At 45.4% G+C, this 24533-nt stretch overlaps 1 protein-coding gene across 3 annotated transcripts; it reads left to right on the top strand.

Annotated features, from left to right (window-relative positions):
• The first annotated feature begins 139 nt into the window (after positions 1-139).
• PLEKHD1 (pleckstrin homology and coiled-coil domain containing D1) lies at positions 140-23511 on the top strand. Of its 3 annotated transcripts, none has more exons than XM_052694556.1 (13): positions 140-1046; positions 7983-8076; positions 8737-8826; positions 9335-9411; positions 11725-11816; positions 14414-14466; positions 14568-14662; positions 15601-15694; positions 16491-16663; positions 17169-17301; positions 18328-18472; positions 19301-19450; positions 20052-23511. In XM_052694556.1, exons 3-13 carry the CDS (start codon positions 8788-8790, stop codon positions 20210-20212), a joined length of 1212 nt encoding a protein of 403 aa, XP_052550516.1. In that variant the 5' UTR covers positions 140-1046; positions 7983-8076; positions 8737-8787; the 3' UTR covers positions 20213-23511. The 3 variants fall into 3 exon arrangements, with proteins under 3 accessions (XP_052550516.1, XP_052550514.1, XP_052550515.1); XM_052694554.1 differs by lacking the exon at positions 140-1046 and adding an exon at positions 3095-3812; XM_052694555.1 differs by lacking the exon at positions 140-1046 and adding an exon at positions 5413-6789.
• The last annotated feature ends 1022 nt before the right edge of the window (positions 23512-24533 follow it).

The following is a 24533-nucleotide window of genomic DNA, read 5'->3' as shown; positions in this document are numbered from 1 at the left end:
AGGGTGCTGGTGGCAGAATAGGGAAGTTGGCATCTGTGTCCATCGGGCCAACTCCTGCTCCAACAGGTGCAGCCAGAGCAGGCTGCCCAGGGCCACGTCTAAGCGACTTCGAAACATCTTCAAGGAAGAGACTCCAGAACCTCTGAGCAGCCTGTGCCACTGCTCCATCACCTGCACAGTGAAAAAGGATGTATCTTATGTACACTGATGAGATCACTACTGAGCCTTCTCCAGGCCAAACAGTCCCAGCTCTCAGCATTTCCCATAGGAAATGCACCCTAGCTCCATCCCAGTGACCCTTTGATAGATGCTCTCTGGTATGTCCATCTCTTGTATTGAGAATGTCTTTCTTTTAATAGCCTTTAGAAATAAGATTAAGATTCTGACTTTACTTGGTATATAGGTATTCTTCTTGTCTGTACTCTCCAACTGCCCTGTAAGCAGGACTGGCTTTTAGACATCCAATTTCAGAGGAAGGGGAATGGCGCTAAGGATGAGGGAAGTATTTATTCTGAAAGCAAAGAACCTTCACACATCCATTTAAGCAATGCCCTTGATAGAGAGAGAGGATTTAGATGTACTTGAACAGCAGAAGGATTTTTTTCTTTCTCTTGTGGTACAGGTTTGTTGACAACCCCATGACAAACAGTTGCCATGGTTGAGATGTGTGTCACTTGAGCAATAAGCAGCATCTCAGCTGATTGTTTGCTATTATTCTTCTGGTAGCTCATAGGACTTGTGGTTAGGAAAGAAATGTTATCTTTTTATGCTGTCTTAATTTGCAAGACAAGATACTTTTATTGTATTTAATAGAAATGTTTTTCTGAGTAATTAGATATGAACTCTGCAGCCTGATGTAAATCCTGTGAAGCAGTGAGGAAGGAGGAAGTGCTTTGGGTGTATTTATATGACAAAAGTTACCATACAAAGTTTCAGAACTGAGAAGCTGTGGTGCTGCAGACTTCCTGATGATGGCTGCAGAGAGTTCTTTCATTGAAGGAAAAAAAACTCCTTTTCCATTGGCATTCCAATGAGACTCATTAAGGGTGAGTACTGCAGCAAGGAGGTGATGAGCTGTCATTTACTTATTGTTCCAGCTTACAAATTGAACCTTTCTGCTGATGCATGCAAGCCTTACCCAGGTGTCACCCCAGGCAGAGCTGCAGAGCACTGTCCCTTCTTGCCACAGTGGTTTTGCCTCCTGCCTAAGATATGCAGAGGTTAGCAAGCCCTTACAGTGAATTTTGGATTAAGAAAAAATGCTTTGTTCAGAAAACATGTAAAACTACTGAAAAGTGAACTCCATTATGACTGACACCAAACCTGTACAGTATCTAGAAATTCTGAAATTCAAGATGAAATCATTGGAAAATAGTTGGGCCACTGGGAGTAATGCTAGGTCTGTGCGTTTGTGCCCAACCCGTGTCCCACACGGTGGTTGCTTATGATATTTCATTGTATTGCAGTCTGTGGATATTAATGGATGCTAATGTCTAAAGAAACAAGTTTATATGAGTCGTTAATGTTACACTGAGGTGAAAGGGGCTGCTAAAACCTGCCGCAAGCCTTAATGCTACCCTGAATGGCTTTTATTATAATAACTCTTAGTCAAGTTTTCCTTGCTCAGTTGCAGAGGGGCAAGCTGCAGATAACCACAGTGCAGTGAGGCAAGAGGTACATTGTCTCGCTGTCCTTTGCAGCATGAGCCCAGTCCTTGTGGTGAGGAAGATCAAGGAGGAAAAGGAGCAGAGGCTGCTGCAGATTAGAGCTGAGGGAGCAGCTGAATGAGTAAGTAGGAACATGAAGAGCAACAGCACTTCAGTTCTTGTAGTTCCCACTTGTGATTGAAGTCCTGGTTGAAGCGTTCCTTTTTCATATTCCACAATATGCAGTATCCCCAGAACATAGCACCATTCTATAATCAATGAATATACAGATATTGTAATTATGAAATATACCAGAGAGTTTGGCTAAGCAGGTTATTATACAAAAAGAGAATAGATAGAGTGCTTACCTGTGTCCTGGGCTCACTGTAAAACTCCAGAGGAGGGATCTCTAGAAGAGATCATTTCCCACTGGTAGCCAGCTCTTAAATGGATCTAGGAGAGGTGGAAAAAGGCTCCACCCCTTCCAGCAGCACAGGTGAATTGCCTTCACCTCTGCTCCTGAGGCTGACTCATTGCTCGCCTCAATCAGAGGTTCAGGCTGTGATTCAGCAGTTCCCATACAACCATACTAGACACTATGAAGAAAATCTACTCTGTCCCACCTGAAACCAGGCCAGCAGACAAAGCTGGGGAACTAGCAGGGCGCTGGGACTGCTGTCTCTCATCTAGGTCATCAGCAGTGACATTTACCAGGAACCCATTTACCAGGGACTCATGTCTGTAACCGCTCCAATGCCAAAGGCAGCATATATCCTTGAGGCAGGCAGCAGTTTCTTCTGCTTAAGATGCTTTGCAAGTGGTCTCCAAGCTGCCTGTCTCCATGTAAAGCTCTGGTGCATCCTATGGCACATAGCTAGTTCCTGAATTGCGTGCCTTCAGGGTGTCACTTCTGAGTAATGGCTGACAGTTTGATGTCAATGCAAATAGGGTGCCATAAGCCAAAACTGGAGCAGATGTCTTACAGCACGAATTGATTATTTGATACCTCAAAGCTCCAGGTGCATTTCAGGAGGCAAAGCTGGTGGTTCTGCCACCATGTTCCATTAATAGAGGTGGTCCCAGGGAAGAACAACATGATGACAATGTGCTGTCCTGTCGGTATTACGGAGGTTGAAGTGTTTTTGGAGCTGAGAGTGTGTGTGTGTTTATACAGGGAAGGGGGATCTCGGGGGTGAACAAGGGCTTTGGGATCTGGACCTGCATGCTGTGCTCGTGAACCTGTGGTCTGGCCCAGAAGCAGCTGGAGCCTGGGGGGGGAGGGGAGGTAGGAAGGGCAGAGACTGTACTGACAGCACGTAGAGGCTGAAGCACAGGGCAGACAGCATTGTGATCCTCAACCTTCCATCAGTGATGGCCCTTTAAGGATGAACACGAACACTGCTCAGCACAGACCCAGCAGCCACGTGAGTGTCCTGGGTGGGCAGAGCCAGGCTAGCACAAAAACCAAAGTGGGCAGATGGAGGCAGGCTGAGCTCGCTGGCTCCTGCTGCTCTGCTCCCTTGCCCTTGAGTGGATGAAGACCTGCCTCCAGGCAGAAGATTTGGGGGTATGTGTGAGAGATGTTCAGCAGCCAAGTGTCCATCTCGCTCTGATTGCTGCCTTGTCTGCTGCAAAGCTGAGTGCAATATCCTGGCTGGCTCTTTCATGGAGGCACTTATGCTTATATTATGACTTTCTGCCTGGTGAGCTCTCTCTGCCTCCTGTTTGCCTGATTTCAGGCTCTCTTTGCTTTTTTTTTTTTTTTTAATTCATTTCTTAGTCTGGGATGTGCTCTGTTCTTAATGCATCAGGAAGCCATATGGAATGAAGAAGCTTCATTGTCTGTGCATCAGGGAGGGAATTATTGACTGAGTGCTGAGCAGCCACGTTATTGATTCTGTCCGTAGCCCAGCCTGTGTGCTGCTCGGGTTGACTGTGTCCTTCTGGCTCGCTGCATTTAATCGGATTCTCTGAGCCATTGAGCAGAGGGGGAGAGTTGGAACCAAACCCATCTATCATGTTTGCTTCCAAATCCAGCTCCGTGTCCCCTTCTCCATCCATGGAGCAGGCAGATTCGGATGCTTTAGACATCAGCACCAAAGTGCAGCTGTACGGAGTGCTGTGGAAGAGACCCTTCGGGAGGCAGTCGGCCAAGTGGTCCAGGAGGTGAGCTGCGGTTGCTGCAGTGGGATGCGGGGCTGGGTGTCAGCTGAGCTCTCAGGCTCTTGTTAAGCGCCACAGATTTGAGGCGTGAAGCTTCAGGCAGAGCTTCCCTGCTGTCCTGAGCCAGCTTCGCACAGGTGTGCTTTCTTCTTCGCATGCCTGTACCATATCATACAGGCACTGCAGGATAACAATAGGGATTCATTTCTTCCACGAGCTCCCTGGGTGCAAGACGGCTGGGTTGGAATGTTTCTGCACATTGGAATGTACCACATTCTTATGCACAACTCTGGTTGTGGTTCCTGGTACGTATGTGATCTGATGGACTAATTCTCCCTCCTGCATTCTTGGTATGCAGGTCAGTGTCACTCCTGATGGATGTCATTGGCAAGCTGATCAGTTTCAAGACCTGCAGCTGTAAAGCTCCATGTGTTCCCCCTAATATTGCCAGACATTTTCTAACCCAAGATCTGTTGTTACAGTCTTTAAAAGAAGGATAACCTTACCTTGCTTCTCTAGTTTGATAACTCAGATGAAAACGTGCCAGAAAATCAAAGTATTGTTTTCCTTTTCCCCTACCTTTCCCCTGGGAAGAGGCCCAAATTAATTGTTAACAGAAGTCCACAGGAATCCGAGCTGTCTCTGGGGCTGGAAAGTGGCATTGCTCTCGTGGAACTTCAATTTAAACCTGCCAAGATGGCCTGGCTCAATAGGTAGTTAAGCATTGCTGGGGAAGTGTGTGCTTGTGGCCATCTGTGTGATACGTGCAGGTTTTATGCTGTGCTTGCTGTCCTGAAAGAGATGGCCTGTTTTTTTGCTAGAGAGAGGGCTTGTGCTGGTGTTCCCTGCTCAGCAAGCATTGCTATTGAAATAGATGATATCTGGAAACTGATGTGGCTGTTGGTGAAAACAAGTGGACAAAATAACATAGGGGAAGGTAATTTACTATGAAGAACACATTCTTAAAAGGCTTTCTTCTTCCTAATCAAAATTTCTTAAAGGCAAATGGCCTGGTGCTCTTTCATTATTTATTTAGTGCTTTTCTATTCCTACAAGTCCCCCATCCTAAGCAAGCTGTAAATATTTCAGCAACAGCAAGTGGGAGGAGGTGGGAGGCAGTGCAGGGCAGAGCCAGTGTGGTAGGGTTGCTGTGAGCCCAGCAGCTGGTCCTGGGAGAGCAGTGGGGCATTTGGGAAATGGGAGGTGTCTCTGAGGTGCTTGTAGGACTTGAGATGAGGGCTTTCCAGAGCCAGGAGAGCCGACGACGGAAGTGAGAACTGGTCCCAGGATTGGGCTGAGCCTGGCAGTGGGACATAAAGAGGCATTGGCATAGGGCAGATGGGAGTGGTGTGGTGGTGCCAGGTTGTGACTCCCTGTGTCATGTTCTTCCGGGGCTGTCCCAGCACATTCAAGTACCTCTGCAGTTGGGTTCTGCTCCATAACACCAATAGGGCACCAGTCAAAAGTACCATGTGCTTGAGATAGAGACTGATAGAGATATCTATCTCTTAGATAGAGACTGAACAGATAACAGATTGGAGAAAAAGTCCAGACAGAGCATCCAGAGCTTTGGTGGTTGACGATTTAGCAATTGAAATCCCAGACCTGGATCAGAATTGTTGCAATGACCTGGACCTGCCACATGTGCTCCTGGATTGGTGCCCTGAAACCTGCTGTAGGGCAAGAGCAGCCAGAGTGCAGCAGTTGTAAGGTAAACGCTCACCTCATTTCAGAAACTTGTGCAATGATTAGCTACTTAATCTCGTGAGCCCTCTGTGATACAAAGACAGCGTTTTATCCCCAGAGAGCGGGTATCCCTGCGGGCTGGTATGGATCAGTACAGCTAATCCAGGAAGACCAAATCATCTCCGCCTTCACAGCTGAATCCCTCTGCTTGTCACTGTTCCACTTATATTCCAGTTTTATTACACTGTCATTCTAATGGTTTCTTGGAGCAGGATCTAACAACAGAGAACAGGTAACCCAAAGGGCTGCCTAATGGCTCTTGCATTCCTTGTGCTGCACAGAGTGAGTGCTGCCTCCTCTTTCCCCTCTGCTGCTGCTCTCCAGGTGCTTAGGATACTACTCAGTTTCCTAACTTCTTTATTCCTCCACCAGCTGATGTCCAGTAGTCTTTCTTATTTATTGCCTGTGGGTTTTTCTGTTACTTACTGTATTTTTTTTAAGCTCCTATTTTTATACTTTTTCATTCCAAATACCCACAGATTCTCACCATGCTCATGAGGTCAGGGGTGTGAAAGTTCACTCATCTGTCAGAGGCACGTCAATCTGGACAGATCAGTGTTCATGGTCTTATTTTGTTTTTCCTCTGGAGCATAATCCGTTATGTGGGGATTATCAGGAACACTGAGTTTCCCAAAAGTATGTAGCAAGTGGAGGTTATAACAGAGGTTAAAGCACGCTAGATTAGAAATGGTGTGTAGTTCAGTATCAGCATCTTTAGCTGCTTATCAAATGTTTCCTTCAAATCTATTGACCGTGTCCAACAGCTGTGCCTGCTGCTAAATCTGTAAAATGCCTTATGTCAGTGTCTGAGTTGTGTGCACAGCTCAGCCCCACACCTATTCTGAGATGCTCTTCCTCAACCCCACCTGCTATCACGAGGAAACAGCCTTGCTCCCCTACCTGCAATGCTGGTGAGAGGTGTTTAGGATGGTGCTTCCCAGAACAATTGTGCCCACGGACAGTAGATCTCCTTGCCACCTCTTACAGTAACGCAGATTCTGGGCTGGTGCTGCAGGCTGCGCTCCCCTCTATCAGCTCCTCTGCAGTCCCCAGCTGACTGAATACGCCCAGCGCAGAAGAGAGAGACTCGAACCTTGGGTCATGCTGTTCCGTCCAGTGAGATTTTGCAATGCTGTGATCAGGACACGAGGGGGAGCTGGTCAATGTGTGAGAAAGCAGCGTCCTGCTGAGACAGCAAGTGGGCATTTCCACACTGCCGGTGGCAACACAGCAGGTACAGGTGAACGGGCAAGGAAAAGAGAAACTGGGGCATACGAATTGCTGCTGCTCTTTGTACGCTCTGAACATTTCTGTGTGTAAATGTGCACATGTTCACGAGCTGTCACGCTTTGAAGCAGGCTCATGGTAGGTCCAGAGCCTGAGCTTGCTGCAGATCTTTTCTATAGAAAGTACAAAACATTTTCTTTGTTGTTAACTTCTTTAACTAGTCTCTGTCTTTTCAGCTGCCCCTCAGCTTTGTTGAGTGCTGCAGGTATTCAGGCTGAATTTAAGTGAAGTCAAATGTCTCTCTCCTGTACCATTGCCTGCAGTGTAAATGCAACATCAATTTTCTTCAAGCAGAGGGACTCTCCTAGGGGAATTTTGAACATCCAAATAAGCTAGAAGTGGTTTTCCTCAACATTATAATGTTGAGGACATGCTCTGGTAAATTACAGGCTTGCTTTACAGGAGCTGTGATGCTCATGGCTACCATGCAGCATTCATCAGAGCATACCTAAGGCTAACTGTGCAGAACATGGCACATTTTAATGTGACACATAAAAGAAATTAAATTTCCTTCCTATTTACAAACACCAGTGGCAGAAGACTTTGCTAACAGCTCTGCTTAAAAATATCAGTACAATTCATCTCAGCTCCTGAGTTCTCTCATGACAAATGTTTTGCCTTTGAGAGTTGCTCAAGGATGTTGCCTCGTTGCTCTCCCTGCCATATGACTCAGTGTTACAGAGAGAATGCTTCCTTTCTGGCTTAAGCTGGCAAGAGGCAATGAGGTGACAGAGGGTGACAGGAAGCTGATGGAAAAAATAAGCTAGTAATTGCTTTTAGCTCATGTGAGAGAGCCACAAAAAAAGAGTGGTGGCTCTCTTCCAATAGGTTGAGTCCACTATATGAACTAGACAAAAGAGGCACAGGTCAAGATGTCAAAACACTTTGGCTGGGATCCTTTCTTGGGTGCAGACCTCTGTCCCATTTATCTGCCAGTAAATTCTGCTATGGTTTGTCTTCATGCTGCATGCTAGAACTTAGAGTTCACTGTGAAGCACTAGCACCTTTGGACAGAAGTGAGACATCCCATCTGAAGTTTAGATGGGAATGGTCAACTCTTCACCTTTCAGGTGGACATATTCTTGTGCTGTGAATCAAGAACTCTGTTCTAGCAGAATTTATTTCTTTTCTGTCCTAAAGGTTCTTCATCATTAAGGAGAGTTTCCTGCTTTACTATGCTGAGAGTGAGAAGAAGAGCTTTGAGAGCAATAAATACTTTAATATCCACCCCAAGGTGAGCAGTGTTTGTGTGGCAGAGGAGGTTATTCTGTTCATAGGTGTTTGTTGTGTTGTGGGTTTTTTTTGTTTTATTTATTTCTTTATTTATTATGAGACTGCAAGTGAAGAGGAGGTAAGGCCAGAGAGGCCTCAAAAAAAAAAAAAGTGAGAATTGTCAGTTTCTCTTTCAGGCTTCTTACTGGTTCATCAGATACATGGCCTTAATTCTTCCCTTAATAGTAAATGTGTCCCCTGGTTTGCACGATTTCCTCATCAACTGATTTTGTGAGAATACAGTTGGCAAAGGCAACCAGTTTTGCTGGTTGTTCCTAATCTGTACTAACCTGTGCAAATGCTGTTAAGCTCTTCTCAAGAGGTCACCTATTCATTGAAAAAACAGATTCCACGCCTGAGTTCTAGCCCTCAACCTTTTCTCCAAGCTGGGTGCAGGGGAGCAGTCTTTACCCCCTTTCAGACACCACTTGGAGGTTGGTGTGTCTGGTGGTGGTGATGGGAATCCATCTGCTTTTCAGGAGCTGTGCCTATTGCCTCTCTGGAAAATACAAGGCAGGTCAGGCTCCCACAAGTGGCCAAGGGTGGCAGCTCAGTTCCTGATTAGTTGTAAGCACTATACTTGAATTTGATGACTGATTGGAGTGCTCTGGTTCATCCCCAGGGTGTCATACCCCTGGGGGGATGCATTGTGGAACCCAAAGAAGAGCCCAATATGCCTTATGCCATAAAGATCTCTCATGAAGACTTCCATGTAAGTAGACTTCTTTATTATGTTCTCTAGGTAAAAACAAAAGCAGTTATTGTGGATGAGCTAAGCTTAATTTTTCCACCCTGTCAATGTATGCTTACCCTCTCTGGGCAAGCCCTCCTGTGAGAGAGGGTGGCTTCACATCTCAAGTCCCTTCAAATCTTTGCTACTGCTCCTGCAATGACAACCAGCAAGGAAGCTTCCTCTTTTGGCAGCAGCTCTTGGTATACTAGCAAATCAGCTGATAGAGATTTGGGAACCCGAGAGCTCATTTCTCCCTATTCCCCTTCCCTGCCACTTTATTCTTGCCATGACTGCTTGCTGTGTGTATCTCCTTCCAAGCAAGAATGACGTATTTAGTCCCATATGATGCCTCCCATGGAGGTGAATGTCTCCTTCTGCCATAGCAGTGCCCAGTCCATGCCCTGGGCACACAGGCATGGAAGGCACCAGCCTACTAATCTGTTCTTTCTGTTGTTGTTTGTTTTATTTTCCCCCTCCCTTGTTCTAGGGTAACATCGTTCTAGCAGCTGAATCAGAGTTTGAGCAGGCTCAGTGGCTGGAGATGCTGCAGGAATCTGGAAAAGTGTAAGCTGCTTTCTATTCCTTCTTTTCTTGGATCTGCTCTATAGATATTTGTGGCTGCCATGGCCTAAGAGCCAACTCAAGCTCAGGCACTCCTACCAGTGGCTCTGTATGTGTGAAATCCTTCACTGTGCCATTTCCTCCTTGCTTCCAGTAGTCTTCTAAGCAGAGATCCCTTCCCTGTCACTGTTCTTCTAGGCCACTGGCCAAAGTACACCCTTGACCTCTACATCACCTATTTAGACAGTTCTGCCTCCAAATAGCCTGAATCCCTGAGGGGCCATACATTGTGTCCCATCTACTCATCCTCCGTTACACACATGATTCTTATTAAGCTGTTAAGTAGAAGGAACTAGGGCAGTACAAGTGCCCTGTGGACCATGAAGTGCAAAGCATCTCTAGAAACTGGTTGTGGACGTGCACAAATGAGGTAAAATGCAGGCAAAGCTGGATAGATGTTTCTAGTGCTGCAAAAGGATTGAAATAGAGGATGATTGTGCTGGATAGTAAGTAGAGTTGATATACATACGATACAATATTGAGGGCTTTTTCTTTCTTTTCTTTTTTTTTCTTCATAAGTATATTATAAAGGCACTTTCTACTTGTTCCTAGAGTCTTCCTGGCCCTTTACAGTACTTCAAGTAACGTGTCATTTTCTAAGGAAAATTTGCGTGGAAGGAAGTACAGAATAACCAAGTATTTGTACCCCTCTCAGCTGTAGTCAGTGCATGTACTGCATGCAGGCAACTTCAGGTTACAGACAGGAATACATCTTGTGAGGCTAAGGAGGGAGCACTGAAAACATGAATTTAATAAAGAGACCCATTATAGGCTGCAGCCATTTTGAAACTCTCCATGTAATTATATGATAAACTCTCCCTCCCTTGTTTCAGTTGTTTGCTGGTGGCTTCTCTGGGCTCAGATTCATCCTACATCAGAGCTCATCAGTGGAAAAACACATTCACACCCACTTGCTCTCACTCAGGATGAAGAGATCTACCTGTGGGCACAACATCACCTTTTAAATTAGCATTCTAATTTCCTCCGCATGTTGGAAATATCCTAAATGCACGTTAGTTGGAAAGAAACCCAGCTGTCTGCAAGGAGCTCAGGGCTTGGGCTGCTGGAGGTGTGAGGTGCCTGGGGTGATGTGTGTTTAATATATTTGTCTCGCTTCTGTCAGAGACAAGGCACAGGTTGCACTGAAACATTTTATAAGAGATTCAAATGGCTCACAAAGAGGCCTGGTGCAGGAAGGCTTACAGATATCTAATTCATAAGCTCCCTTGTGATTTAACTAAGAAGACAAAACTTCTGGGCAGTGATTGCTTTTTCTGTGCGTGCACCTATAAAAATAGATTTGGATTAATTTTACATGTACATTTAATGTATTTTATCTGTGTAGCTACTGTTATCTAATGGAAAATCTATAGAAGTGAGCAGAGCAGTGAACTCAATTTCTAGTTCTGTTTCTGATTTGTGTGTCTGCATCCTTGGTTATTTAGTCTCTGTATTGAAGCCTACTCTGTCCATCAACTCAGTCACTAATGGGTATCTGCTCCACAGGCTTTTTTTGCAGCTTAGTTTCGTAATGTTTTCAAGAGACCTTGAGATCCTCTTGTCAATGGTACTACAGTTATGCAGGCTATTCTTTGAATATGCCTGCTTCTTTTAACTTTCCATACCTGTCAGCTTCTCATCTGGCTTTTATCTCTGATCCCTCAATGCTTTTACAGGGAGAGGCACTTATCTCAGAGTAGGGCCAGACACCTAATTCTGGTGGCTTACCAATTTAGTGGAGAAATTGATTTGCTGCAAGGTGGATGGATGATGGATACCAGGAAGGCTGAGGATAAAAAACTGTGAGAAGAGGCCAATAAATAGTTAACGTTTGAAGTGGAAAATTGGCTAAAATAGTAATTGGACAATGGAAGACAATCTCACCAGCAAATTGGATGTTAGCTGAGTTAAAAGCTAAAATTTGGTTCTGAGGTCTGTCAGGATCCATTTATTGTGTTCCAAGTACAGCATATTGCAGCTGGAGCACTTAAGACTAAGCTTAGTACAGCAATCTCTGAAACACTAGAGGAATGTTTGAATAGCTGTGCTGTGCTGAAGCACTGTTCCTGTAAACTTTCTGCTATTGAGTGTCAGGAAAATTTCTAAGTCACTTGTGGAGAAGAATTTAGAGAATTGCCATTCCCTCTGAGAGTGTGCTTGAATTCCTTGATAAGATGGCTGGGCTGAGTCCCTCTGCCTCTCTTTGTGGGACTCTTAGATCTCTTTTATTGTCTGCTTTGTGTGTGCTCTCCCTAGGACCTGGAAGAATGCCCAGCTGGGGGAAGCCATGATTGAGAGCCTGGAAGCCCAAGGACTGCAGCTGGCCAAGGAGAAACAGGAGTATGTAGGTAGGAAACTCTTACTTCTAAAAGCTGTAAAACCCAAAATAGTCATTTGGCCTTTCTGGAACTGTCAGCTCAGTCAAGCCAAGCAGCTATAGTATTTTACTGATGACTTTTACAAGGTGAAGCTTTTGAATAGCCAGCAGCTAAGGTTCTGGTTCTGAAGGGAATTAAAAAGTTAAGGTAAGATCCAGACATCAGAGTCATCAGATGAAAGGAAGAGTGTGCTGTGGCCAGAACTCTGCAGTCCTGCAGCTCCTTCTGACTGCCCTGTGCAACTGTTGGGATGTGCTGGTCTCATCTGCTCGCTAGGCTACCAGCCAATACCTCTCTGTCCTGAATTAAGTAGGACTGGTGTTTCTGAGCTTGATCAGAGCGTTTTATACATGGTTGTTTTGGGTTTTCTTTTCCCCTTAGATCTTTCTTTGTCTATGTCTGCTCAGTCTTTGTCTGCATTTTCCCCACGTTGTTCATGCTGAAACTGGGAGCATTTTCAGGGCCTTGTTTGTGGTGTCTTATGGCTAATTTCTATTACTGTGTCTGTGGGCAATGGTGAGAGCAGTTTCTCCAAGTGAACATGGAATAATTTAGGTTGGAAGATACTTCTGGAGGTTAAATACTGCAGTCTCTCAGAAACCATCCTCTGGACAGCAGTATGCTGGGTACTCTGACTGCCCTAGGAGGTGAAGCTGCCACTCTCCACTTGGTATAGTAAGAGCAAAGGGAGAGCAGCCTCTTCAACCCAGATGCCTCCTAAGCTACGCAAAGCATTCTGCAGGGTAGGTGTAGAACTTCTAGGCTGTGAGCTGATGGTCACATCATCCATCCTATAGCAAGTCCAGTGCTTTGCTTAGGCAGCCTGCAGTAGGTGAGTTAGTAACACATCAAACTGTCTCCTGCTGTCTATTGTTAACCATCAGGCTACTGACCAAGGGTGATCTCCATAAATCATCTCATATGTAAACTATGATCACTGTTACATATCAAGACATGTTGTCATGTGTGAGCTGATGGATAGATAGCTCATGTGTGAGACAGGCAGTGGCTCCACACCTTACACAGAGATAACAGGGACCACTGAGAGGAGAACCTGGAGAGATAGGCAGAAAGTTAGAAACAGGAAAGTTTTATCAAAGCATTGTTTTGCAAATACCAGAGCTGAATAAAGAGCTTAAGGCCAAAGTATGGTAAAAGACAAGATGATACAGCAGCAATTGAAAACACATCCTGTACAAAGCAAGATATTTGAAGTGCAAAATACATACTTCACTGGTTTATTTGGTCTGTGATGACAAGATTATTCTTAGCTGGTGATTTTTCACAGTTACTTTCCTTTGAGGGCAGCTGTACGTTTACTCCTATTTGAGTGCTGAGTTTTCTGCCTCATTAGCCTCATCTTCAGTGGTCTGTGTCCATCCTGTAGTTAAGTTTTGAGGTCAGGCACTGCTGCTGGCAGCAGGTCAATGCTCTTTGGAGAACACAGATATTGTCCTTCATCCCTGCTCTGGAGAATTCCGAGTCCCCTTGGGTTCCCTTCCATATACCCTTATCCACTTGGGATCCGGGTTTCCCTTTCAGTCAGGGTTGTTGCTGAAGCCCCTCAAGCCTTGGACTTGGCCTCACCAAGGAGAGTTTAAAAGAGTGTGACAGTCTCTGTGTATCTCTAATTCAGCTGTGTGGACTCCTGGCAAGCAGAAAGAGGATGGAAGTGAGCAGAAAGGCAGCAGTGACTGCCAGCAGGGCTTTCGCAGCATAAAGGTTAGTGTTGGCATGAGGAGCACTGCTATGGGAAGGCAGTAGAGGTCTGTGTATCTCCCAGCAGTTGTAATCCTGCCAGGATACCAGGATGTCCTCTCTGATACCAAGAAAACTGGTAGCAAGGTAAACCATCCATAGATGTCAACTTTATATGCTTTATGAAGGTCCCTATAGACCTTTGCCTTTCTAGGTAAAGTTATTCCACTGATTTTACTAAAGATCTAGAGCATCTAGGCAGGTTTAGTAAACTGAAATCTTTGATTGCATGGGCAATGGTTTTCCCCATAATTCAAATCTTGTAGTATGTTTTAGAGCCCTTTCTTGACTCGAGGGAAGCTGGGAGACCTTCTCCCACTTGAGCCTGGAGAGGTTAATGCAGAGGGTGCTGGGAGGGTAAGGATGGGGCACTGGAATGTATGAGAACAGCCTGCTACTGTGCTGTGAGCGACTCTGTGTGTTGCTTAGCCCTTCCATGCCTTAGCTTCCTTGTGTGTGAAGCAGAAAGGAGGTTGTTTTCTTAAGTCAGCTAGAGACTGGCAGAGGTTAGTTCATTAATGTTTTCATTAAGGTTTTAAAAAACCTTGGAAGGAGCTTTTGGAAGGAGTACACAGCAGTAAGATTGTTGAGTTTATTAAGTTATTTGACAGGAGGAAAATTATAGAACATCCCATTAGTGTAATCTCAGCCTTTGGAGTCTCTCAGAAAGATAAGCACAGAGCAATAGGTAATGCATATACAAGTTCCCAACAGTCAGTACTTCTCACACATAAACATCCCTGGGATAGAAATTGCAAATTGCATTTGCCAAATTGCAATTTGGCCTCTATGCGTGCATATGTTTGCAGATAAACTGATGGAAGAAACAGAAGAGTTGTGTCTGCAGAGGGAGCAGAAAGAGGTGGGTGTTCCTCACAAGCCAATTCCATTCAGCTCCCTTGGGGTGGGGCTGGGAGGCTGGAAATAGTGTGGAGTGCTCTCCTGCCTCTTCTCTTGGTGCAGGAATTGGAACGTCTGAACCAGGTGCTGGAGGCAGAGAAGCAGCGGTTTGAAGAGGTGGTACGGGAGCTGCGGCTGGAGCAGGAGCAGATCAGGCGGTGAGGGCTTGAGCTGGGCACGCAGGAGAAGGACACCAACTCCTCACTTGCTGGGAGTGCTGGTGAGGTTGGGGATCAAAGCAATGGGTAAAACTCATTGGTTTTGCCTATATATGAAGGAGATAAATGCAGTATTGACCAAAACAGGAATGGCTGATGTCTTGCATTTGATGCTGTTGATTGACCAATAGTATGCATCCTAGTTTCATTTGCTGTTCAAGACTCCAGCAACCTCATTTTCGAGAAGCTGAGACATAAGCAAACCCTGGGTTAATTGAGGCTGTATAGCAACAGGCAGATGTCAGAGGATTTCAATGACAAGACCAGTTTTATTCGCACCAGCCCCATGGGCTCCAGACATCTCAGCCAGATTTTGCACACATGGATGAATGGGTGGAGGTTGAAGTTGCCTCACTAAGAATAATTTTGTCTTTTTGAGAGCAACACTGTGCAGAATATTAGCAAGAAATGTCTATAGAAGGGGAAAGATCTAAGGGCCCTAGCTAAGAGCTAAGGGCAAATTCTGAGTGTTGAAATGGCATTTTTCTTTTTCTTTTCTTTTTCTCCCAAAACAACATCTCAGAAAAGCTGGAGTGGTTTTTATAAGCCTTTTTTGTTATAGATATACGCCTGTTTACTCATGCCTGCTGTCTGTGCTCTGCGAGCTGTAATCATGGTCCTGCCCTCACAAGCGAAGCTCGTAGGGGATGGTTTTTGCTCCACCGGGAGGCACAGCTCATTTTCTGGATGCCTGTAGTTTGTCCAAGGTGTGGTGCTTTCTGGCACACTCCTGCCTGGAATTCCTGCTTCTCGAGGACTGCCTGCGCCAACCACCAGTAGCAGGTCCTGCAACTGAAGTCCACAGCCTGTGCAGTCTGAATGTGGTTTGTGGGGCTAGCATTCCCCTACCATAGCTATCACCATTTTTCCTTCTTTAGGGAGCTAGAGCTCACAGCCCGCTCCCTTAATGGAGTGGAGCAAGAAAAGAAAGAGTTGCGAAGCCTGACTCAGTCCTTACAGAAAAACCTGGAGGTGAGTGACCACTTGTTGCTTCTGAATGGCAGCAGTCTGTGAGGAGTTACCAGGACTGAATGCACTGCTGTCCTGTAGCATGAACCTAATCTGTTAATGTCAAAGTCAGCCCTGGGCAGATGAACTGATTCTTTCAGTAGCTGATATGAAGGCCAAAATTGTCTTCAGAAAAGGATTAGAAGTGGCAAAGAACCCAGCAAACCACATAGCTATTTGATTTTTGAACAGTAGCTCCATAAGCCCTGGTAGAAATTAGAGCAGCAGAGAGGTATCTTTGCTCACAGGCTGAAGCATTGTTCCCAGAGAACTGTATACCATACAAGAATTTAGGAAATGGAGTGCTGATGTGTTAAACTCTTTTATTTACTTGGTGTTGTTCTGATGGAGAGGAAAAGAATGACTTTTCTAAATGCATATAGTTTTTGTGAAATTTCAGCCTAGCTAGCTTGCTGAAGGCAACCAACTTTAATCCTACGAATTAGTCCAAAAATCAATTGCTGATATCCAAAATCTGGACAGGATTTCAGGATGTTCCTCCTGAAATCTTCTCCTAACCACAGTTATGGGTAGGAGAAAAAGATCTGAATGGTTAGGGAAGGAGCGTTTGTACTTCAGCTATACAACAGACCAAACACTTTGCAGCATGGTACATCCTATTGCCTTGTATTACCTGTTTTTAACCTGAATGAGGAACGTGGGTGTAAAGATGGAAGAACTCAATAATGAGGAGCCAGACAGAAAAAGGAGCAGAAATATAAGACCTGGTTGACGCTCACAGCTTCTGTCCTTCTTCAAGGAGCTTTCCATGGAAAAGCAGCAAATGTTGGAGATGTTGGAAACAAATGAGAGCCCAACTTCAGCCAGTCCTAGCGAGGAGCAAAGCCCCAGCTGGGGGTTGCACTGCAGCCTGCAGCAGATTGAAGAGAAGATGCAGCAACTCCTGGAAGAGAAACTTCTGGCAGAGAAGAGGTGAAATGGGGACAAAGGCTCTTACAGTGGTGACAGGGATGTAAATTGAGATGCTTTCTAGTGGGAAAAAAGGTAGTTTTTTTTCTCCTCACAGATGGGAGGCAATCAGAAAGGGAAACCAGAAAGCTAGGGTCCCCTCAAAACTCTTCCCATGTTTACCCTAGGGCCTAAAAGAAGGTGAAATCCCTACTTTCAACTTCTGGATGTGGTAGAGAGAAGAGGACAGATCTAACCACGATCAGGATTTGTGGTGCCTCATGCTGTGGCTGTCTGCTGCCTTTCTTTTAGGTTGCCAACACAAAGCAAGGTTGAGGAACTGCCCACATGGCTTTTTCCAGCCATGCCTGCACTACTGAAGGGAAAATGCAGATAATGCTGCCTTTAGCACCTCTTTGCTCACGGCAGCCTGGTAGTTACACATACCCCTACTCAATACCTAGGCCCTTCCTCTGTGTGAGTCATATTGGGTGGGATGGTGGGATTCTTTCTCTCTTTCATGCTCCAGGATGAAGGAGAATGAGGAGCGGTCCCGAGCCCTGGAGGCGGAGCGAGAGTTTTACTCTTCCCAGTCGCAAGCGCTGCAGAACTCACTCTCAGAGCTGACTGCGGAGAAGCAGCAGACAGAGAGAGACCTCAAGGTACTGACTATATGCATCATGCATTGCTATCCCTGGGCCCTGACTTCCTTCTCTTTCATATCATCTCCCATCAAAAGAGAGATTTGTTCTTATTCTGTGGTAAAAACTCAGTTTGCTATGCTTCATATCACAGTTACACATGAGGATGCCACACTGTATCTGTGTAGCACTATTATTTATTTTCTCATTCTGACGCTGATTAACCTATTCAGTAACAATTATTTCCCTTTGTTCATGTGAAAGCATCATCTAAAGATGAAAGTGGGGCAATAATACAGGACAGTAGATGCAGTCAACAATGAAGGTTACTTCAAATGCTAGTATAGAAATTGTCCCAGTCATGAGAGAAACAGTAATCTAGACAAAGACAATTGGACAAAGTCACGTTGTTTTATTTTAAACTAAGAAAAGTGTAAGTAGTTACTGGCTGTTTGACACTCAAAACCCTTCTCCAAATATTTTGTCCAAAAGTGTCCCCCGTCTCATCTTTTTCCTGCATTTCTAAGAAGTTTTTATCCTTTAACATTCCAGCTGGCCATACTAAAGCTAAGTTGACCTAAGTTTGTATGAGTTATGTTTGTTTGTATGTTTGTATGCTTGTATGCTTGTACCACTTCACCCCTTTTTTTCCTAATTTTTACTGTATTTGTTTCTGAAAATAATAACTGTCCACCCCTTTGTGGGAACTGACTGCCTTTGTTTCAAGTCTATTTAGGATGGAAGGATGTCCTGTTCTTGTTCAAATTCTTCCATAAGTATGAATTCAGGTGCTGGAGTACTGTTTGACTTCGTGTTGTTCATAAGATGAGAGGGCAGCTGTGAAAAGGGAAGTCAGAATAGAGAATTGCTGAAATATCTGTACTTTTAGTTCTGTCTGAAGATCCAATAAACAAATTTTGTCTTATTTCTATTGGTTTTCCTGACTGTTAATCTTTCATTGGGTCTCTTGCAAACCTGTTGAGTTGCAGGAGGCTTACTGATACACAAGCTGTTTTCAGGAGCATTTGTTCTTTTCGTCTTCCTCAGGCTGAGGTGAAGGTGCGCATGGAACTGGAAAAGAGACTGAGGGAAGCTGAGGAAGCATTGCAGAGCTTGGAGCAAGGCTTAAATTCTTTGGATCGTAACAAGGAGAGGGAGGAGAAGATGAAAGCAGATGTCAGTAATCTGAGAAGTAAGTCTGTCATCCACCTTCTCTACTGATGAGTGATCCCCAGGAGGAAATATTTCTTCCCATCTTCCCAGACTCAAAAAGTGGTTCCCAAATTAGTAAGGCTGCACCTGGAGTGCTCTCCCAACTCTTTGTATCTTAACCTCACCATCCTTTGGAGGAGTCACAGTATGTTGTGCATCACTTGATGCTTCACCCTCAAAGGAGTACAGTATTGCTCCATACTTCCCTATGTAGTAGAAGACAAACCTACAGGCAGAGAGAAGTGTAAAGGCTCCCCAAAGAGTCAAACAGGGAAGCTGTGGCATAGCACACATTGCTCAGTCCTCCTAGGTGATTGCTGCAGCCCTCCACCGCTAATATTTGCTGCGCTATTAGAAATCCCTGTGTGTTCATGGCACATCTGGATGTGTCCATGACAGTGTTGCCAGCTCCTCCCTTTCTGCAGTTTAAGACTTAACTGGTTCTGGTATTTCTTCAAGGAAAGTATGCCCAACGAGGCTTCAGAGCCCTCTGTGATGACAGAGTTGAGAAGTTGTATGATAATATCAAAGAGAGTAAGCTGCCTTTCTGCAGTTACATCATTAGCAGATGTGGGAAAGACAAAAGGAGAATGGATGATTGCTACTCTTTCTCTAGTTTGAGTATGGCACCAGAGGTTTCTGTCATTCTGAATTTGATGATGTCTTGGTGCTTAACAAAATGTTGTTTGTGAAGATCTAAGGAAGTACTGAACATCATCCCCCGACTCACTGAGTGTAGTCCCTTCTGGCAGGTTCACTGCTTGCAGTGTCTTTCCCATCACTGCTCATAGTGGTGTATTCTCTTCAGAGTTCTTCGAAGAGTGCATCCGCAATGCCGAGCTGGAGGCCAAGATGCCTGTGATCATGAAGAACTCTGTGTACATCCACAAAGCTGCCACTCGTCGCATAAAGAGCTGCCGCCTTCACCGCCGGAGAGCCAGCGCTTCATGGAATGACTGTAGGTAGTGGGCAGCTTCTTCCTCTGTGCCCTGCAGGAGCAGATGCATGCAGATGAGGCTGAAAGAGCAGTAAGATCTGCAAGTGTGGTTCACAATGCATAGTTCTTAGCAGTACCATGGAACTATAGGCTAACCTGGGGTTTTGCTATCTGAAGAGCAGGCAGCAGATCTGTGCAGTTACCTGTCTCTTTGTGTATGTGGAAAAGTATGCAGTAACTGCTGGGATGCCTCCTAGTCTCTACAAAAAAATATGCTCAAAGCTGACTTCCTTTGTGATTAAGCATTCACATGGAGCTGGGTTGAAAGGGACATCTGCATAATGTCTTGCCTAGTCCAGTACTCAAAATGGCTGTCTTTGAGGTCAAATCCATTTTTACAGCACCGTAACATTGGAAAGAGGTAAAGCAAAGGACTTACAAAGCAGAAAAATGCTGTCAGCATTTTCCTTCCCTGAAAACATTAAGGTGAAGCTGTTGGTGCAATGGTTAGTTCACCCTTGGCTAGGGCTCTTGGTCGTGATGATTGCATGGCTCTCTTGGCTTTCCTTGATTTGTCCCCTTGACTGAATGTGCCGACCTTTTTGTGCTGCTCTTGTTTCAGTGAAGCAGTCCCAGTCCTTCATCATCTCACATGCAGAAGCTGAAAACATCGAGGAGCTGAAAGAGGCAGCCAAAAGACTGAGCCGTCACCAGCACTTCCGTGAGACACTCTATCAAATCATGAGATCACACAAAGATTCATCATCAGGGGATGAAAAGTGACTCTTGTTGAGAGGGGACTTCTAATCTCAACTTGCCATTCAGCTCTGCAAACACTAAGCAGTCAGGCATTAGGGTTCAAAAGGGAGTTGCGTCCTTTGGTGAGGAAGATGGTGGGAAGTTGTGTGTAGGCAGTTCCCTCAAGTAGTGTCTCTGCTTTGGTTTGGATGCTCTCTGTGGTCTGGCAGACCTTCCCTGCTGATGACTCTGGGTCATGCCTTTTTGCTTCAGCTGCTTACGTTAAGCCATGTTTTGCCAAGATACTGCAGCTGGTGTTAACGTGAAACACTGGCCTTAGATTAGGAAGTGCCTCTTCTTTGCTGCCTAGTCTGCCTGCTAAAAACAGGTGCTTCTGAGAAATCCTTCCTCAGCCACCCAGCTACACTCAGCCACCCAACTACGCTCAGTGTAGCCACCCCCAGCTGGCACAATTTAACCTGTTCTACCTAACGTCCTCTAGGAAACTGCCTCCTCAGTGTAGAGCATAGCATCAAATACAAGGCGATCTTATGCTGCAGCAAGATTTTAAGTAGAGAGATTACAGCGCGAGGTGAAGCCAACCTGAGGATTCTCCCCATGGCAGGGGAGATGGAACTACATGATCTTTAAGAACTCTTCCAACCTAAGCTGTTCTACAATTTGCCTCCAAAAGCATCACATGCAAAGATCTCCTAGAAAACTCAGTAGCATCAGTGCAAGGTGGAGGGAAGGCTATGCTGTGCTGACTGTAGGCAGAACATCCTGGGGACACTTTTTCATCAAGACAGCTGACTATGCTGCTGTCAGGAGGAGGAGAAAAGGTCTGTGCAGAAAATGGTAGGCAAGTTCAGTGTGGAGTAGCCTTGACTCTGATGGTTTCCTCATCACCTCAGGAAAACAAGCTTAAGGACAGGTGAGTGGAGTGAGAACTGTTCAGCAATGACACCTACTACCATTTTGCAAGTTAAATGTTGTCAGCAGCAAGAGGTTAGGGCTGAGGAGTTGGGGAGATCCGCTTCAATGTGTACTGCAGCAAATAGCCCTTACCTCTCTGCCAGTCCTTTTAATTGCAGCCCAAGCTATCATGGTCTAGCCTGGACCTCCAGCAAGCCAAGACTGGAATGGGAGAGGTCCTGTGTACAGCTTAATTAGAAGTGGGCTCCTGGCTGGCCTCTGGTCTCTCCTCATTGTTCACCATGAGGTTGTCACAGTGAAGTATTTAGGTTGGAGTTGGTTACCTTGTGTTTTACATGAGAGGAATGGCTTTGTTGTACAAATCTCTCCTTTATAAAAGCAGCTGGCTAATAATTATCCACACTATAGTAACTGCACTGCTTAGTGCTTACAGAGCACATGGCAAGCACGCTCAGTGATACTTCATCCCTGTGATATAAGTCAGAAAACAGAGATGTAAAACATACAAAGGTGATGATGCTAAAAGCAGAGCTTGCTTAGGGCTTAGCTGCCAGAGTACTGGGGCTCTTAGGTCTGTACCCCTGGGTATTACATGTGCCCTTTTTGTCAAGTGACTGGGGTGGCTGTTTGCATATTCAGGCTTTGTTTCTGGGCACCAAAGTCATTCCCTTCCAATCCCGTGCTGCTTCTAGGGTGAACTTAGGGATGAGATAGGGAAGGGACCTTGTCCTGTTGTCATTCATGGGAATGGCACTGATGCTGGTGGAGGGTGCAAAGTGTGATATGCTGAGAGCTTCTAGAGGGGACTGTGTGACCAGAGGATAAGCACTGAAGGCATGGTCTCTCCATTTCAGCCACTTATTGACCACTGTCCTCCTGCTAGATAATGGGATGCTTTAAAAAGCCAGAGGGCTCATCACAGAGGGCTGCTAGTTTTACAGTGACAGGTAATGGGACAGGAGAATAAAATTTACATCCCTCCTTAGCATACCTGGCCTTTTTGTGCTTTTCCTATTCCAGCTTGCATGCTAGAAGGCCAGAAATTAATTCTGGTTCCCAGAAGGTTGAAGAGTTAAGAAACAAAAGCAGAGCTGGTTTTCCCCTTTGCATTGTCCTATCAAACTCTCAGGCTATTTTCCAGTTGCAATTTTTTTTATCATGTAATACTGGAAGATGCAGTGAAAAGTACAGCCAGAATGTGTACCTGTAATCAAGGCAGTTAAAAAAACCACTTGGTGGCTTGTGAATGCAACACTTTGATCTATTACAATCAGATGCCACAATATCATAATTTACAGAAGTATTGTACTCAGGAGGTAAGTCACATCTGATCTTCCTTTACTGCATATTGACAGCAATAAGTAAATAAAAGTTACACGGATACCAGAGTGAATTCCTATGTGTTCTTGTCACACTGTTACTGAAATGAAGTTAAATTGCCTCTGCAGGAGTAGAGACAAATTGCTGTGACGTGCTCATTTACTGCCAGGGTACTTGCTGTGCTTCACTGGGTTGCTGTATGAGCTGAGCATCATCTCTTGAAGGACAGTGTGCAAAATGCTTTCACCCTTGCCACCCGCTTCCACTTTATTTACTGGGTTGAGCCTCTGCACTTTAAAATGGAAATAATGCTAAATCCAGGATATATCAAATCTAAATCAGAAATCTCATGCAGCTTGCTGGCTTCAGGTAAACAGGTGGAACCAAGCCATGCCCTCAGCTACCTGTGGCAAAGTTTTTTCTATCAGCTGTTCATTGCTGCAGACAATAGCCCTGTTAGCCCTGACCTCATAAGTACCCTGGCAGAGTTTTCTCACCTAGGAACCTCTCTTCTCTCTGAAGACTTTCCCAGTTGACCCTTTTAGAGCTCTGTTAAAACAGTGTTAATGTGTGGACACTGCCAGCCGTAGTGTCTGTGTCTTCTTACCTACTTGTACACAACAAGAGCAGTGGCTCTTGCTCAGGCTGTGCTAAGGGTTAATTTAGTCCTCCATGTGAGCAGCAGGAAGCCTCCAGGCTGTTTCACTGCTTGGTGTGGAAGTGTTGTTTGCTTTGTGGACAGGAGTTTTGGAGCTCCTCTGGTACTCGCTGCCTCAGGGCTTTGCTATTGCCTAGAAGTAAATGGCAGAGAAAAGAAGGCAGCACCGCCCCGCCATCGCCATCGGTGTTTGCTGCTTTGAAAGCAGAGAAAGCAGATGAGAAATGGAAACTGCCTTCAGGGTCGGAAGTCAATAACAGAGGGTGAAATGTCACTGGTGTTAGAGCTGCTGTGCATAAAGTATGAGGGATGCTGGCGGTAGTGATCCTCAGCTCTGGAGCATGGATTTTTATATCAAGATGGTGGGCCGGCTTTCAGCTTGGTATTGATTCTTTGGAGGAAGGATAACAGGTTTTCACTAAAATGTCTGTTTTGATTGCTTTTTCATTCAGGTGCTTCCCGTGGCAAGTGAATGGACAGAGGGTGGCTCATGCTGTGCCTCGCAAGGAGAAGCGACTGTATGGGTGGGAGGAATGGTGGTGCAGGGGGACTGGCTGTGGTCAGACACTGCAGCGTGGCCATGATGGTCAGAGGTGGCCTTTCCCTCATGATGGGGCTGTGCTGTTCTGCTGCCTGCACCTCTGGGCTCTTCTGCCTGTCTGCTCACTCAGAGCCTCAGTGCCTTTCTGCCCACCCAGATAATGTTTCCTATATTAAGTAACTCCTTTCCTTCTTACTGTAGGCTTAACTGTAAAGCCGGAATGAGGAAAGATCCAGCTGAGGATTCAGACAAGTCTGTGAGTCCTTTCTGCTCCTCTTTCCACCAGCATTGAGTACAGGAGGTGCTACAGTGCTGGGACTGGCATCTCTTTTTCAGTCTTGGCAGGTTTGCTACTTGAGATGAACAAAAAAGACAAAAGCCATTTTGTGGAGGTAGCAAAGGCACCTTTTTCCATTTCAGAGGTGTTGTAATAAATAGAACAAGTGAGGTCATGGGTTCTTCTTTTGCTGCATTATGAGAAGTGCAAGCTTTGCGTTGCTTAAAATAATAAGTAAAATTCTGCTTAGTCTTGAGTTCCTCTTGGCTGCACTCTGCCTCAAACCATCCAAGGGTACAGGGATGGGTCTTTTCCCAGGACTGCTGCTCCTATTGGATTTTTTTATTGTTATTTTTCTGTTAGTGCTGTGGGCAGGAGAGCTCTCACTTCACTCCTACGTCAGTGCCTGCCTGAAGGAGCCACCAGCCCCCACTCCCCTGGCATGAGAGGAAAGGGTTCTGCTTTATGCAAGCTTTTACTCTGAAGTATGGCCAGGAGCAGTGCATAGCACGGGTGGTAGAGCTCAAACTTTGATGGGACTCACAAGTGCACGAAGTCCCTGCTGACAGAGGTGCACAGGTAGGTTGGTAACATGAGGCTGTGAGAAGTTAAAACCATGCAGCAAGGAGGTGGG

This window comes from Tympanuchus pallidicinctus, unplaced genomic scaffold, assembly GCF_026119805.1.
Source record: "Tympanuchus pallidicinctus isolate F22 unplaced genomic scaffold, pur_lepc_1.0 scaffold3, whole genome shotgun sequence".
NCBI classification, from domain to species: Eukaryota; Metazoa; Chordata; class Aves; order Galliformes; family Phasianidae; genus Tympanuchus; species Tympanuchus pallidicinctus.
The sequence above is the reverse complement of the archived record's forward strand: the minus strand, read 5'-3'. Positions and strand labels throughout refer to the sequence as shown.